General features: G+C 35.0%; 1 protein-coding gene across 1 annotated transcript; it reads left to right on the top strand.

Moving 5' to 3' along the window:
• The first annotated feature begins 2,246 nt into the window (after window positions 1-2,246).
• LOC132547213 (hemicentin-2-like) lies at window positions 2,247-12,880 on the top strand. Its single transcript, XM_060210978.1, has 10 exons — window positions 2,247-2,523; window positions 3,749-4,012; window positions 4,585-4,830; window positions 5,554-5,835; window positions 6,345-6,665; window positions 9,483-9,516; window positions 10,085-10,158; window positions 10,906-10,936; window positions 12,025-12,149; window positions 12,819-12,880. Exons 1-10 carry the CDS (start codon window positions 2,247-2,249, stop codon window positions 12,878-12,880), a joined length of 1,716 nt encoding a protein of 571 aa, XP_060066961.1.
• Window positions 12,881-18,114: the final 5,234 nt, after the last annotated feature.

Below are 18,114 nucleotides of genomic sequence, written 5' to 3'. Positions count from 1 at the left end.
AAGCTACAACTTAGGGAACAAGTATTATGTGGTACACAATAGGGACTTCAATATCTTTGTGTTAATCAGAACAATAGTTCTTAAATAAATAAATAAGATGTTCAAAATTACACATTTCTTGTAGAAAATGATAATCAACTATTGCATAGTTACAACGGACACAGAGAAGGAGCACATTCTGGTATAAATGTTAACTCAATAATTTATCAAAAATTCGACAAACCTACAAATTTTTGTGAAGAATTTCAATCAGATATGTTTTAAAAAATCTTGCATTCTGAGTTGACATGAATAAGTAAAGTAATATTCTGGTTTTCACTCTTCGAAATTTTACCCATTCATTTTCGCGATGCGAAATCGAATGTAGCCCAAGAACAGTGTCTCCTTAGATAATTAAGATACATTTGAGCATGTTAAACTTTTTTCATGCAATAAATGATATACCAATTAAATTTCATAGATTGATTCATGCTGAAAAATCTTTTATTTTTGTGCTGCTTCATTTTCGTAGTTTATAAAAACGATTTCTTGAAGATTTTATTTCGTGGATAATCATATGTCATTTAGTACACTTATACTGAACCTAACAGTTCACGAACATATATAAACTCGTGGATTAAGAACATATACGAAATCGGAGAAAATAGATATCCCACAAAAGTGATAATCTTACTGTCTTATTGTCTATAATAAACGAAACGAAATAAGATTATTTGGCATGACTACACGTGACGCTTTTTACTTTTATAAGGTAGTGATCATATCAATTAGTATCAATCTGTATAGGTTACTTGGTTTGGTAGAGCTTATAATATCAATTTATATGAATCTGCTTCAGTTTAATTACTTATTCGGCTCTACAGTGTTTAATTCTAAATTTGTTTTGAAATGTGCTTTCCAATTAATGTGGGTGTTTCTGTGTATATATAAATCTTTGAACAAAAATGAAATGTGAAAACCCCAGGTACACAATAGTGGTTTAACATGAAATGTATAATTAGATAAATATAACACGCATTACAATCAATTGTTGCAAAATTAATTTGCATTTAAAGTTTTCTAAAGAGATTTGGAACTTAAAGTATGATAGCTTTAAAATAATAGACCTGACAAAATGTCATTTGAAACTATGAAGAATGTCACTCCTGGATTTACGGTTTACATAACATTGAGGTGAAAGACTGATAATCTTTCGTAGGACTTGTGTGAAAGTCCAATTAAACTTTTCATGTACCTACTTAGCTTCGCAATGTTTTCATCGGTCTCTAATGATTATGAAACATTTGATACAATTTGAGGTATATCATTATTGAGGGAGAAGATCAACGTTATTTTCATGAATATTTGAGCTTGATACGAATTCATGCAAACATGTTCATTTCAACCAATTTCAGGAGCAGTGACAATATCCGGACCGCCCGATTATGTGTCTCCAGGACAACCTTTTATCTTAAGCTGTAATGCTACAGACGGTGTTCAAAATATGACATTCTACAGAAATTCAGATCAGAATGTAGGAAGCATTGGGGTGATAGATGATGAGTGCTTTATTTATTATAACATTACTGGAACTCCTTGTACATCTTCTGTCTGCTCCTGTATGCCCTCGAACACAAGCCTTGGCACCTCATTCACATTGACGACAACGCCAACGGCACAGGACCACAATTCAAATTGGTTCTGTCAATCAGCGAGAGGCTTTATATCTAATGAATACCTTCTTCGAGTAGCAAGTGAGTATAATGTATGCATAATTATCACATATAATAAGAAATCATAATGCACTATGCAAAACCTACAAACAACATACCAACATGTCGATAGAGTCATAATCAAAAGTCAATAAAACTGGGGGAAAATGTGAACAAAAGAAAGATTTACGAGGAGACTCCTGAAAAAAAATACAAAGAGGATAAGACATGGTGTTCCGGTAGAACGAGCGTTGTCTGCTTATTTCCCGACACACGACATATAAATCTTGGTCTATGTACAATTGTTGTCTTTGAGGAAAGAGAATATAGGTTTTATAAATAAAACCATCGTAATATTTTAGCAAACGTGAGGTACTGGACACAATGCAATTAAACTGCTAAAGACCATACATATTTCTTCAGTACAAAATCAATAAGGAGAAATCATAATCATTGATAGTAAAAAGTGCAATCATTATCAACACTTTCTCTGTCAAGATTTAATTACAATTTTCAATATCTTGAATGTCAAAATATATATCTTTCTCCTTCGATATGCAATTTGCAGAAAGCCCAGGAACATCAACATTCTTAAGTCCTTCGGATACAAGTTACACTTTAAATGAGGGCTCCATGTTGCCGAGTATCACGTGTTCAGCTGAGTGCAGACCTGGGTGCTTATTTGTTTGGACAAAACCGGACAACATTAACTTCACTGCCTCTCCGGTGTTGTCACTTGGTCAGCTGGACAGGACGAAAACAGGGGAGTACAGTTGTACTTCTTGGAATGATTACGGCTTTCACACAATTAAAATCATGTTGAACGTTCAATGTAAGTACATGTAAGTTTATGTACATTTATATTAGTAACAACACTAGTATGCTGGTCCCTTAAGGAGAATACTCATACTGCATATAAGGTAAAATATCTGTTGATTATTGTGTTGATCATGTTTAACATTTTTTGATGGTGGTGCATCCTCGACACCCCATGGTTTACGATCACTTTCGCTCCTCTGCACCCCTGAATTATGGCATAGCATTACTGAAGGTTCCATGTTCGACATCTTGAGGTCAAGACAAAAAGAATTGTTTGATCCTTTGATGTACACCAAACGAATCTCGAGATCGCATAACGGTATATTGTAATGGGTTTGAAGTGAGGTGTCGCTCCTTTGTAATCTTCAAAAGGAGCGTATCAGCCTGTAATTGGTCAAATTACTTCGCCTTTGCCTTCAATTTTGCCATGACATGCTCCAGGGATACAGAGAGTGAAAGTGATCGCAAACCCTGGGGTTATAATATGATTTTCATATTTAGGTACAAAGATTCACGTAACTTTTTGTTAAGGATATCAATGAAAGTACAAAAGACACCTTTTGATATAGATTTAGAGCTAGAGACAGAAGAGATAAACAATGAATTCAACTGTATCTTACAGTTGTTTTGTCTTTCTAGGACCCGTCAGTTTGAACGATGCCTAGAAGGCATATGATGAAAATCCACAGTAATCGGAAGAAATGTCAAGAGCTAAATGGGGTGGTGCACTATTCCCATAATTAAATACATTTCTTAATTTTCCTTTGTCTGATAATTCTGGTGCTTCATAGTGGTTATGTATATTCTGAACATTGCCGTTATTCGAATGAATGAAAACTTGGCGTACATTCAAACTTGAATGAGAGATAGAAATACACAAAAACGTTATTATAAATGCTTCATTTGAATAGAATTTCTTTCAAAAATAATTCTATTGGATTCGTCGTTTCAGCCTTAGATATCACTTCCACGATGAAAACGTCCGTGAAAACTCTTCAAGAATACACATAATTCTATCATATCTTATTCGCTTTATGCTATTTTCGTGGTTTAGTATAGCATTGAAAAGGATGTAAAATTGGTTTCACGAGTGAGTTTCATCCATGTAATATAGTGCCATCAACATTGCATATTATATTAAACCACAAATTTGTAGCCCAACGAGAGTATATGTCTTAACTGTAATCTGTATGAGATCGAAAGAAAGTATTAGTATTGAAAGTGGAAGTCGATTGTAGATGGTCCAGGAGGATCTATTTCCCTAAGCCCTTCACGTTCCACCTACACTGAGAATGAAGGTTACCCGTTACCCAGGATCACCTGTTCGGCAGATTGTTCCCCTGAATGTAATTACATCTGGTCAAAGCAGAACGAAGGCAACATCACTGTCGGAAGCTCATTGGTACTGGAGCAACTGAATAGGTCGGAACACGGGCTCTACATATGCACTGCCCGGAATGAAGTTGGCGAGGCCACCAAGCAAGTTGATATCATTGTAAAATGTAAGCAAACCTTCAAAACAAAATGATGCATACTCAAGAAAACATTGATTGAAATAAATATTTACACCAAAAGCCTTCTGTCTGCTAACTAGCTTTTATAAAGAAACCTAAATATTTTATATGTTTCATCTAATGCAATCTTGCGAAATCAGATATCATTTTACTGTTTTCAAAATATTAAGAAAGTATGATGCAACTCTTAATGTAATAACGGCGCTTAATGTAATGATTATTACAATAAGCGTTGCAACGGCTATGCTTATGTTTTCATTTCTCTCTCTTACTATTTTCGTCGTATAAAACCAATGAATACATTAATCATGAACCAAAACTCATTTCCTTACACAGAGATTTATAAATGTTTTTGATCAATTAGTTCACCCCGACCTATGTATCATGTGTCACATGACCCAAATAATTAAAGTTTATACATATATACTTACTACCGATTTATAAAAATATACATTCATAATGTCCAATTGACAAAATACTAGTTTTATATTCAAATAAAACAAATATTCGTGGTAAATAATGACATGTTTTTCCATATGATCTTATTTTGTATTGTTTAGATGGGCCAGGAATCATACAAACCTCGGTACCTAATTTGGACAAGGTTGAAAACCAGACAGTTCCAGTCATCAACTGCTCTGCTGATTGCAGGCCAGCTTGTAGTTACACGTGGTCGAAAGGTGCGGCGACATATTCCAATCCACTGTCACTGTCGACAGCTTTACGGGGAAATGCTGGTACTTACATATGCAAAGCTTCGAACAGTGTTAGCCAATCTGTCAAGGAGTGGACTTTGACCGTAAGATGTAAGTTCTTGCTTTTCTCCAAGTGAACAACCAGCGAGAAACGTTTTAAATTAGAGTATCACTAACTTATATAAATAGTAAACGTTTCCATGGAAATTGACGCCAAATATTTTTTATATTATAATTATATTGGATATCTCTATATTTTAGCTGCATCCATACATATAAGGTGTACATGTCACAGTTAATTCGATATTTAAGAATTTGTTCCAAATATCACGATCGTTGTGCTGGATGCTGTCAACTGATAAGCAAACTCGCAACACAGGATTTTCATGAGGTGCAGGTTGATTAAGGTCAAAGTTTTATGGTCGTCATAATGATTTATTGAGGAATATTCTCTTTTGTTGTGCTATATTAAGTTTGATATTCGTCAATATACCTGATGGTTTCGTTGTTTTTTTTTAAACTTTGTTTCAATTTGGAACGGGATATTACATACTTCGATCGACAAAGGATTATATAGCGGGTGTCGCCGATGAAGCAGAAGACACTTACTCTTCTGGAATATCTGGTCAAATTTTTCTGGTATTTTTCTCCGCTTAAATTATCTTTCCTATGTTCATACTTTGACCAAGTGGCATTGGATCTGAGTTTGGATTATGATTCTGTTCAGATGTTGGTATTTTTCTTGTTGTTTTTGCATGATATAACCCTAAAAGTCTTCAAATACCGATACCGCAAAACTCAAATTATTGCTATAAGCATATCCACATGTTTCAGTCCCTCCAAAAATCCTCAGTCTGATGTACACACAAGGTAATGCTGACATCACAGAAAATGCATCAAAATCAATGGTGTGCACAGTAGAAAGTTACCCAGCATCGACAATCACGTGGTATTATAAAGCTAATAATACACAACTTGCCACCATATCAGACGTGTTGAAGAGTACTTATACCCTGTCCAATGGCGGTTGTCTGGACACAGGATTGTATACCTGCTCTGCGAGAAATAGTGTTTCAAATACACCAACTACGATGGATTTGCCTGTAAACGTGTTATGTAAGTCAACAATTACAACATACTTAAGAAAATACCGTCATTTTTTGTTAAAATACTTTTCTGATATTATATCTCGTACGTACAGTTTCTTAGATATTGTAATTGCATCTGAAATAAGAACAGTAGGGGAAAGGTTACCTGTGAACAGGACCAACTGTGACGGAGTAAAAAAGATAATGTACTGTTAAATCATATTTTTGTGATACTCTATTTTCGTATTTACTCTATCTCAAAATTACCCCAATACTTAAATCTTAAAAATTTAGTAAAGTGGCGACAAGGAGATATTAATGCAAATTAAATGCAAAATGTTTTATTTGGACTGTGATGGAATAATGTTAAAGTTAAACATTATACCAACATCTTTTTGTTTTACATTTCACACGTTTTTTACACATACAAGAAAACAAGATGGTATGGTAAAATTTCTTTATACAGTCCTGTTGAATGACTGAAAAAACTCGATGATATGTTAAAGTAACACTGAAGTTATGTAATTAAATTTTCAGGTAAACCGAGAATGGATTTTCGATCAAACTCAATGCAGAATGATATAAGAATTGGTTTATCAAAAGATTTAGTTCTCAATGCATCTTACCTGTGCAACCCAGAACCAAACTTTTCCTGGCAGTTTCACAAAACCACTTCGACAAACCTTGTCAATGGAACAGACCGCATATCCATAGATGACATATTCAATGGAAGTAGTCTGTCGGCAGTTTCCACTTTGACAAGACCGTCAATGGAAGAAAGATGGCTAGGACTCTACATCGTTACTGTAACCAATAGTCAAGGTTCTCACACACATTTGTACACAGTGGCTGCGGAAGGTGTGTTTTCTCTTTTATACAAAATGTAGATGTTACATAAATGGTATTCATCTCCATCCCTTCCATGTCTGAGATTTTAGCCGGTTGTAATTTTAACTTTACCTTAAACATGATATAACTCAATTTCCGTACCATTATGTTGCAGAGAAGAAAAGATTATATGACCCAATAAACACAAAAACAATTTGCATAACATTCATTTATGAAACAAAGAAGTATAGAACCACATAACCCAAAACTTAAAAGAATTCGTATGACCTTACCATTAAGAACTCGCAACACAGTAAACTGAGCGCTTCAATAACACATACCGTGTACCCTCGGTGTTAGTTACAGTTGACTTTGTCCAATTAAAGGCCACTCAATGAACTTATTAGTCCCCTGCCGGTGAAACCAGAGGGGACTTTAGTGTTTGTCTCCGTCTGTCCGTCCGTCTGTCTGTCCGGATGTTGGTTTCCAGACGATAACTTAAGACAGATTTCTGGATTTGGATCAAACTTCATACCATGGTAGTTTATAAGGCAATATAGTGTGGGATTTTGTTTGGGATCAAAAGATCAGTTATAAAGGTCGCTGTTACTAAAAATAGAACCTTGGTACAATTTAGTTTTACATGTAAATTATCCTTAACGTTGTGCATCTGTCACTAATAAAACTACTATTTTCATAAGCCCCTGTTTAACAAATTTACAATGATGGGTTCGTTCATTATTTTCTACACTTTATTTAGTCTGGGAATTAAAACACACCTGCATAGTTTAACATATTCAGCAAGCGTGTTTTTTCGTCATACCAATTACAAGAGAAATGGGCAGAGTTTGTTATTTTCAAGTAACAGTAGGGACTAGACTGAAATATCAATCTCTCTCTCTCTCTCTCTCTCTCTCTCTCTCTCTCTCTCTCTCTCTCTCTCTCTCTCTCTCTCTCTCTCTCTCTCTCTCTCTCTCTCTCTCTCTCTCTCTCTCTCTCTCTCTCTCTCTCTCTCTCTCTCTCTCTCTCTCTCTCTCTCTCTCTCTCTCTCTCTCTCTCTCTCTCTCTCTCTCTCTCTCTCTCTCTCTCTCTCTCTCTCTCTCTCTCTCTCTCTCTCTCTCTCTCTCTCTCTCTCTCTCTCTCTCTCTCTCTCTCTCTCTCTCTCTCTCTCTCTCTCTCTCTCTCTCTCTCTCTCTCTCTCTCTCTCTCTCTCTCTCTCTCTCTCTCTCTCTCTCTCTCTCTCTCTCTCTCTCTCTCTCTCTCTCTCTCTCTCTCTCTCTCTCTCTCTCTCTCTCTCTCTCTCTCTCTCTCTCTCTCTCTCTCTCTCTCTCTCTCTCTCTCTCTCTCTCTCTCTCTCTCTCTCTCTCTCTCTCTCTCTCTCTCTCTCTCTCTCTCTCTCTCTCTCTCTCTCTCTCTCTCTCTCTCTCTCTCTCTCTCTCTCTCTCTCTCTCTCTCTCTCTCTCTCTCTCTCTCTCTCTCTCTCTCTCTCTCTCTCTCTCTCTCTCTCTCTCTCTCTCTCTCTCTCTCTCTCTCTCTCTCTCTCTCTCTCTCTCTCTCTCTCTCTCTCTCTCTCTCTCTCTCTCTCTCTCTCTCTCTCTCTCTCTCTCTCTCTCTCTCTCTCTCTCTCTCTCTCTCTCTCTCTCTCTCTCTCTCTCTCTCTCTCTCTCTCTCTCTCTCTCTCTCTCTCTCTCTCTCTCTCTCTCTCTCTCTCTCTCTCTCTCTCTCTCTCTCTCTCTCTCTCTCTCTCTCTCTCTCTCTCTCTCTCTCTCTCTCTCTCTCTCTCTCTCTCTCTCTCTCTCTCTCTCTCTCTCTCTCTCTCTCTCTCTCTCTCTCTCTCTCTCTCTCTCTCTCTCTCTCTCTCTCTCTCTCTCTCTCTCTCTTCTCTCTCTCTCTCTCTCTCTCTCTCTCTCTCTCTCTCTCTCTCTCTCTCTCTCTCTCTCTCTCTCTCTCTCTCTCTCTCTCTCTCTCTCTCTCTCTCTCTCTCTCTCTCTCTCTCTCTCTCTCTCTCTCTCTCTCTCTCTCTCTCTCTCTCTCTCTCTCTCTCTCTCTCTCTCTCTCTCTCTCTCTCTCTCTCTCTCTCTCTCTCTCTCTCTCTCTCTCTCTCTCTCTCTCTCTCTCTCTCTCTCTCTCTCTCTCTCTCTCTCTCTCTCTCTCTCTCTCTCTCTCTCTCTCTCTCTCTCTCTCTCTCTCTCTCTCTCTCTCTCTCTCTCTCTCTCTCTCTCTCTCTCTCTCTCTCTCTCTCTCTCTCTCTCTCTCTCTCTCTCTCTCTCTCTCTCTCTCTCTCTCTCTCTCTCTCTCTCTCTCTCTCTCTCTCTCTCTCTCTCTCTCTCTCTCTCTCTCTCTCTCTCTCTCTCTCTCTCTCTCTCTCTCTCTCTCTCTCATCAACTTGGGACATAAATCTAACTTCGGGAAACAAGAAACTTTCGCACTTAATTATTTGATTTAACGTGTTTGATTCACTAAAAAATCCCAAGATATTATGACTTGAATGTTTTGTTTCTTCTTTAAATAACCTTAAGGACGTCCAGTCGCCGTTGAGTCTAACGAAGCAGCTATAATTATACCTACCGTCGTCGGTGTCCTTGTTATAATTGGCGCTGTTACTGGGACTGTATTTTTCTTCAGGAGGAAAATCTCTGAATGCTTCAAGAAAGGTAAACAATATGGTTGTACATGTATTACAACAAGAATATATTAGCAAGTGAACATAATCATAATCCAAACCCAAATTAGATTTTCTAATCGCACAATAATGAAAATTTGACTGCATTTATGTATAACATTTAAGAAAAAATGACGTTCCAAACTATATACAAATATTATATCAATTAATATATTCTTTTTCAGAAAGTGATACGGAATTATCAAGTTCTGCAAAGAAGTAAGTCCGCTTTGTATTTGAATTAAATGATCAGACGAGTTTTCCTTAAATATCCACATGATATTGAATGTATTGCTACACTTTAGAAAGTTACGAAATTCCACTTAAAACATGTTCTCGAGAAATCGCTGCGAGTTAGTGACGTCCACATATGAAAAAAGGAAAAACAAAAAAGCACAAAGAAAAAAACAAGAAACACTAAAAACATTTACAGTAAATTAGAACAAATTATCAGCTTATCATAGCATGTCTTGCAAAATCATTGGGAAATCTGCAATTTTGAAAATATCATTTTCATTGTTAGCCATATTTGAACGGCTTCTCTCTGCTGCATTTAAAATCATAATTGTCCGACAAATAAGTGATTAACAATAACTGTTGGTAAATACTGACACATATCAGGCGATGTCACTTAAACTTGCTGTTAGTGTTAGAAGTATTACATATATTATCTATAAATTAATTAATTTTCGATGCAGAAAAAGAAGTTCATCACGTTTAAACATTTTAATTAATTTCGAATGGTATTATATGTATATTTTCACATGTACGTAATGTAACCTTTCAGGAAAAACACATACGACACACTAGATCCAGGACAAGTACCGATACCGATTTTGTCCGATGATGTTGAAGCCCAAGGTAAAAATACTGATAAACGTAGCCTGTAATAAAATTCACCAAAAATATTGTTCAACGGAGGAAAAGAAATTTATTTAACTTAGTCTCAGCTATGAAAGTACATCAAGAGCAATATGATATATCCCTTCTGCAAGTTTCCAGTTGAATAATATCGCATAAATAGACATAATTTAGCAGTAATCTTATTTAAGCGTTTTCACGATAAAGTTGCAGTTTCTGTATGTTGCTGGTATATCAATTATTGCAAATGCATGAACTTATCATTGATTTTATTTTTTCAAAATTGATATTGCGCTCATTTTCGATTATGTCAAAATAAATACGTTTCCAGTAAAACGAAGCGTATACATTTCATTTCACTCTGAAACATGCAAAGCAGCACTCGCAGATCGAATCGTTTTAAGACTGATAAAAAATATTATCCCTTCCTAACATAGATAAATTATACTAAACAGTCAACAAATATATGAATGTTACTGGAAACCAATCAATGAACTAATTGTGTAAGAGAGGGAAATGATAACCCAGATATTCGACGTATTTATTTTTGCGCAAAGCCAATGTTTTTGCACGATCATTTTTGAACAAAAAAGTGTAATGACGAATTCACAATAATTGCTATATACAGACACTGCATATAACAAAAATTCGTAGCACCGAAAACCGCTGAACTATGTATGTTATTGTTATTGTTGATAAGTTTTTGCATGAAAATTTGCATGAAAATTATTTACAATATTTTTACAGGAAATCCTTCAAACGAGATTAACTCAGAAAGGTTAGTAAATCAAAGCATATCTCATTATTCACTCGTCACGTTTTATAAGTATCTTCAACATCTGTTTGATATAACCTATTTGCTGACGTGCATTGTACGTTTAGTAAGAAAGCAGAATAAAGACATTAAATCAGAAGACAACGTTGAGTTTTTTGAATATGCATAGATGTATTTTATTTTTTGTAATAAAACCAGAAATTACAAACAAAAATATAAATCAATATTAAACTCTTCTCACGTTTGCCTATCATGTTGATTTAAATGATGTAAATTAAGTTTAATATTATATATAACCTATGTAGCATACGGACGGCATTGTGTTCCTGTTAATATCAACAGAAGGATACATTCCTTCACACGAAGGAATAAAACATAGGAATGTTATTGTAGTAAAAAATTATTTATATCCGTTAAAATTTTATTTTGTTTAGAACCAACAATTACGAGCAATTACAAGTAAGAGATGAACAGCGAATCTACGATGATTTAATGCCATCGAAAGGTTAGATATCAGAGATTCATAAATAAATACGTTTAAAATCTACATGCTATAGAACATTAAAATTTTGTTTCTACTCGAACAAGAAATGCATTTCTTTGATTACGGGAAGGAAACGGAACAAATTAACTTTACATTTAAAACAGTAAATAAATATTTTGGACACTATATTGGAGAAAATGTTCTGATTTGTATATACTTTCGTACGCGGCAAGCTTCATAATCGTCATATATTTTTTTTCAGGTGTACAGATGAATCCCAATTCAATAAAAGTGTAAGTATATAAAAACGCGAGTAATAATTGATACATAGGGACATTCAAAATATTTTGCGCCTCAATACAATATTTCATCATGATCACTAGATACGGTAACTTTGCAGCAATAAAGAACAAACTGCTTATTCTGATATATTAAAATCAGTCTGTTGGTCTGATATCACCCAAGGGAAAGGGGAAAAGTTAGGGGGAGGAGGGGGTGGGGAGGTTACTGTAATGTTGGTTACTGTAGTGTTAACGCAGTGACAGGCGTGTTTATTTTTTTTTAAAGAAAAGCTGTGTAAAAAAGGATTTTCTTTGATACTTTCTAGAGAACCTGAAGAAACAGCAGAAGGCGGTAAAGAGACAAATACTTACATGAACGTTGAATTCCGAAAACAGAGTAAGTTCCATCGCATCTACAACACAATTTACTCTATCAAGGACATTAGAATTGGTGAGTGGCCCGTTTCATACAAACGTCTGTAACAGCTGCCAGGATGACACTACTGGGCTGACTTCTCTAAGCTTTCTTCATGATTGGTGCATTGTTTGTAGCTGCCAGGATAAAACCACTCGGTTGAATTCTTTTGGTTGTCCTCTCCATGCTTGGTGATATTGCCATTGTTTGTAGCTGCCAGGATAAAACCACTCGGTTGAATTCTTTTGGTTGTCCTCTCCATGCTTGGTGATATTGCCATTGTTTGTAGCTGCCAGGATAAAACCACTCGGTTGAATTCTTTTGTTTGTCCTCTCCATGCTTGGTGATATTATCATTGTTTGTAGCTGCTAGGATAAAACAACTAGGTTGAATTCTTTTGGTTGTCCTCTACAAGCTTGGTGATATTTTCATTGGTTGTAGCTGCCAGGATAAAACTAGGTTGAATTCTTTCGGTTGTCCTCTACAAGCTTGGTGATGTTTTCATTGGTTGTAGCTGCCAGGACAACACCACTAGTATATGTATAATATTAATTGCAATGGAGTGTCCATAAAAAAGTAATTTCTAGTTGCAATTAAAGGGAATGGTAAAATCTAGGTCTAGGTAGCTTCACTAGGCAATAACTTGTTACCTTGTTTAAACCTTCCAGAAAATTAATGTAGGTTACAATATATTTTCGTTAACAGAAACGGAAAACCCTTATGCAAACGTGAAAAAGAAGAAACGCAGAAGGAAAAAGAAAAGTTGATGGATGTTTCTGGAAAAAATATAACCTTCAGCGTCGTAAGAGAGAGATGTTTTACCAAAGAAAATAACAGTATACACTAATATGATCTATCTGTGGTAATCCCATATTTTGTAACTGTTGTGAAATTCACATTTATATGTACGATCATAGATCTACAAAAGCATAAAGTGTGATCCAGGTACGCTCTTTTTAGAACGGTAGCAACACCGTTATCTGATATGGACCATCGACTACTTATGTATTATGAAAACCACTTAAAATATATCTTGGCAAGATAATTCTGTTATCGAGAATGTGAGTTATAGGTCCTAAAAACAGAATAAAACTTGTATTGTATCAGTATTGACAAGGCTGATGCATTTCATAATTTCTAACCTTTGAGAATCTGATGCTTTAATTGTGTTCGAAGACATTTGATTTTCATCTATTACTCTAACGGTTTTATCATTAAACGTGTCATATCATTGTAAAAGAATGTATTTTTCATGATAAATTTCAGCGATTTCACTTAAGACAAGGAAATATGAAAAGTACCATGTTGTTCCTGATTTTATTCGTCATCGGGAAAACATCCAGAGAACCTTTATTTAGCACATACACAGTACGTCATGATCATAACTATATATCTACCTTTCCTAAACCTGCCTGCTTGTATGTGAACCTTGTTGCATTAAATTCAATGAAACTAGGGTAATATATGAACAAAAAAGAAATTCGTTCAAGGAAATAAGACATTGTGTTCCGGAAAGGTAAGCGTCCTCTGCTTCATTGGCGACATTTGCCTTGTTAATCTTGGTTAATCAAAGTCGGTAATGGCGTGTTCCCATATGAGAACAAGGTCAACAAGAAAGCTAGAAACAAATCACATTTTATTATAACGATTTTGGAATATTGAGATGGATTACATATGGGTCTTTCTCTCCAATATATTCACGTGGGATATTCAAAACTTTACAATGCATTCACCTCGCATACATGGGTCTTTAAGAAATATACAATGTAAAGCCAAACCAGTCTTAAGACCTTTTAACATCAGGGTTACACTCTCCTCGTATTTAATTACATTATGCTTTGTGTTTGTTATTTTACTCACTACAAGAGCATCGGGTGCTACTATAGTTCAGTAGAATAGATAACTGTCCTGGATTTTAACCTGCACATTGGGTCAAATATTTTATCTACGGTTTTGGATGGCATGAAATATATCTGTAGATGCTCTCAAGAATCCGTAGAAGTTTTGGTTGATGAACTTCCGAGACATTTTGTTCAATTCTTTAAAATTTAAAAAAAAACTGTGCTTGAAAGTCCATTTAATGTACGTTTCAAACTTAATAAGATTTCCTTTCTATTAAAATATATATTGAATCTATTTCTTATACGAATGAAACAGTTTATACCGAAAAATATTGCTTTTTGTTCATAAATATACCGCGTCACATTTTCATTGTATCATGATTGCTTAGCTTGTTGAGAAAAGACGATGATTGGTTTTAACAGAGTTTAAAAAATGCTGACAATATTTACTCATAATGATATTTTTATTTGAAATAAATGTTTTCGACAAAAATATGAAAAGAAAAATGTTTTCCTCGTGGGAAATGTTGATATTGCATTGAAAACATATTCGTGTATGTTTACAACAAATCATGTTTAAATTCCATATTATATATCTAACCGCAATAACGCGAGTGATTTTTGCTATATCTACTTTATGCTATTGTATAAAAATGTCATAACTTTTATTGACAATTATATTGCGAAATTTCTAAAACAAAAAATACTAACATTTTCTCATTCAACTTAAAAGTGTTATCAGCAAAGATTGTTGAAAACATATGTTTTCCGTGTGTAAAATATTGCTATACCATTTAAAACTTTCTGTATGTTTGGAACAGATTATTTTTTGAATTCCATTTTATTTTTGTCGCACAAACATAAGTTGTTCAATTATTTCAATTTTATGCTATTGTATTAATAAGAGCTAACAACTACTGACAAATATGTTTGTAATTTATAAAACTGTATTTTTTCCGTGTACAGTGTAATAAAACTAGCATGCTGAACTATTGGCGGTACCAAGTACTGTAATAACTGTAAGCATAGACCACCCTTAGTAATTTATTGCAGGTGGTAAACATTGCTGGTAGACTTCAGTCAACGAGGTTTACCGTAACCTGCTTTTCACGTTTTAATTCATTCGAAAAAAAGGCATGGTTCAGGTTATACATATGAATATCTTTTAAAATATTGCAAGATTGGAATTTATAAAAGTTCTTGAGTTTTTGGGAAAATGCAATCCCGTATTTAGTTTTTTTTTTTTTTTTGTAATTTCAATTTAATGAATATTATGGTCCAAAACAGTATTGGCGTCACATTGTTTCAGATTTTATTTGTATTTGTGTCGTATAGTTTATCATTTTCATTTGATCATGACAATGGTAATACAATGGAGGTTCTTACTAATCACTGAATAAGTATACTTTATTATTTACATGTATCAGTGTATAACATACATCAGGAACGTATAATACAGGGGCTGAGAATCTGACTCTTTGTAATGCTAGAGCGAAAACTCTCCAGTTAACAAGCCTTGCTGTGTTACTAAACCATTTTTCTCCCCAGGTAAATATCTAATCTTTTCAAAATAATCAGTCGTAGAAAGCTGAAAAAATTTCAAATTGATTTTCCTAACTTTGTGACAAATAATTTCAAAATGCACATTTAAGCTATTTACAGCCGACATATCGCCCTGTATTATATACCACATTCAGTCGAAAATATGAAGAAAATCATCATGAGATAAGAGGCATTAAAAAACTGAGAACAGTGAGATGGTGGGAATTCGATGAGTTCACGGCTCAGTGAACCAACACAAAATCTAATACTGGAGAAGTCTCCACTGCGTCTAGTTTCTTAACTACCATTATCATACGTCCCTAGTTGAAAAAAAATCATTATAAATGATATCTAAACTTATGAAAGCACATTTCAAATTCTCAAAAAAAAGTAATCTGTTTACCATTTTTTAAATAACATAAAATGAAATGATAATTCTAAATAAGGTTTAAGAATGATCCAACGATAATGATTGTTTACAAAACTTATCGACAACAATGGATATATCTTGTAATCTATTGGAACAGAATATTGATCTTTTTACCGGGCAAGAAACACCATGTTTACCGATTTATTATCCCACAATAAAATGATACAAGCATAACTCATGTACTATGATATGGTCTTCCAAATTTGTCTGATGTGGAAAAGCAAAATATTTTTCATGCTGTACAAAAACAAAAGAGTAAAATATTGAAGAGTTAAGTAACAATCCCTTCTATACCAGTTTTTAAGCATTCATATTGCGTCTAATCCGATTTAAATTATACAATGAAACATGTTTGATTCGAATGGACCGAAACCTAGCTGCAGTTGAACATGCGGTTGTTACAAAAGGAAATATATGTATACAAAACACGGTTATTATCTCATTTACATAAATTTGAAACATGATACAGAAAAGTGTTTTCAATTAAGTTTTACTTCTTCCTTGTATTTCTTAGGAAAACTGAATAAATATACAAGGATAAATCCCGAAAATGTCCTCACGCACCCAAAAAGCAACACATTGTTTAGAGAGTTGATTACACATGATCACATTACACAAAACATATACGGAAACGTTAGATATCATCCGTCCTCATGTGATGACGTTAGACTGTAAAATAATATTTTGGGTGTGGTGTGCTCAACAGACTAAAATCGAATGGAGACACATCGACTAATTATATCCTTCAATCAAAAGACAGGATGACGAGGTTGGATCCAACATCCGTGTTCTGTGATGCACAGCAGACGGAAAGGTTAATATGACCATGACAACTTTGCACTGGGTTGATCGGTCTTAATCAAGAGTGTTGACTGGTTTCGACACATTAGAACGGTCATTTGTCAACACTCTTGATTATTGACCAACAACCCAGTACGACATTACTATGGTCATCTTTACTCTTTGATAATTCAATAAAAAGATGAAAGGAAAGTTGGCTAAATGATAATAACACGGACTGAGATATAGATATATAATGCTAGTCCGTGGTTAGAGACACTGGGAGACATGCATCACACTCGGGGCAACTCGCGAGGAAATGATTAAAGCTTTAAGACCAACAACACAGTATACGTTTGTGTTATAAGATTAATGTGGTACAGGAACCTGAGAATTTGTTAAATTCGAGCTGAATATAGACCTACCTGTAGTTAAGTCTGTTTATAAGGTTGTTTGGAAGTATTTGTGTGTGTTGGGTGGCCGACAATATTCGGTAAATCATAACCCCGTATGTGGTGTATAATGAGCCCTAATATTAATCTAACCCCCGCAAATCCTCTAAAACCCTTATAAACAAATGTAGGTCCATATTCGCCCGAGACTGTAACAAATTCTCAGGACCCTTTGGACTGTGGTTAACACCATGCTGTGAAGTAGAACATTCACTGTGGCAAACTCAATATAAAGTGTATTTTCGAGCTACCATCTATATACATGTTTACACAAATCGTTGTCTATCGATTTTGAAATCCAGTCCAACTTCTTATTATCCATGCAATCATTCCAAGTAATTTATTCTGTACCTAGAGGAACGAATGTGAATGTTTGTTCTATATTCAAACCTAAGAGTAAGGTAATTCCAGACAATTTTTATCTGCCTCTGTTCTTTCAGGTGATCCCAATCTGGACATGCTTCAGAATGAGAAATCAAAAAGTCTCTGTGTAGTGCTTGATATGAAAAACATTATTATCCATGTAACATGTTATATGAAAAATTGTATTCTCTTACTTGTTGATGTATGAACAAATAAACCAGCATCATTCTATTGTTTAAGGAACATAGACACTGATCTAAGTGACTCATCATTTCATTACTACTGTATTGAATGGTACCATTACCAATCTCGAGCGACGAGATGTCATATAGAAGTTTCAGGGATCTTGACGAGGAGAAACTACACGAGGATCTCATGGCAGTGCCCTTTCACGAGGACCTCCAGGCAGTGCCCTTTCATGAGGATCTCCAGGCAGTACCATTTCACGAGGATCTCCAGGCAGTGCCATTTCACGAGGATCTCCAGACAAAGCCCTTTTACGAGGATCTCCAGACAGTGCCCTTTTACGAGGATCTCCAGACAGTGCCCTTTCACGATGCTTACGTCTTTGACTGACATTTATTTGACACAAT

This window comes from Ylistrum balloti, unplaced genomic scaffold (genome assembly GCF_031769215.1).
Source record: "Ylistrum balloti isolate Yb309-2 unplaced genomic scaffold, AGI_CSIRO_Ybal_v1 Utg369938, whole genome shotgun sequence".
Lineage (NCBI taxonomy): Eukaryota > Metazoa > Mollusca > Bivalvia > Pectinida > Pectinidae > Ylistrum > Ylistrum balloti.
This window is presented reverse-complemented; position numbering and strand designations above follow the sequence as displayed.

Bases quoted from the DNA above. Each gene is read 5' to 3' on its own strand.
- LOC132547213 (XM_060210978.1), top strand. From the start codon at position 2,247: ATGCAATTTGCAGAAAGCCCAGGAACATCAACATTCTTAAGTCCTTCG. The intron at 9,517-10,084 runs GTAAGTCCGCTT...GTAACCTTTCAG, and splicing joins TTATCAAGTTCTGCAAAGAA to GAAAAACACATACGACACAC. The intron at 10,159-10,905 runs GTAAAAATACTG...ATATTTTTACAG, and splicing joins CGATGATGTTGAAGCCCAAG to GAAATCCTTCAAACGAGATT.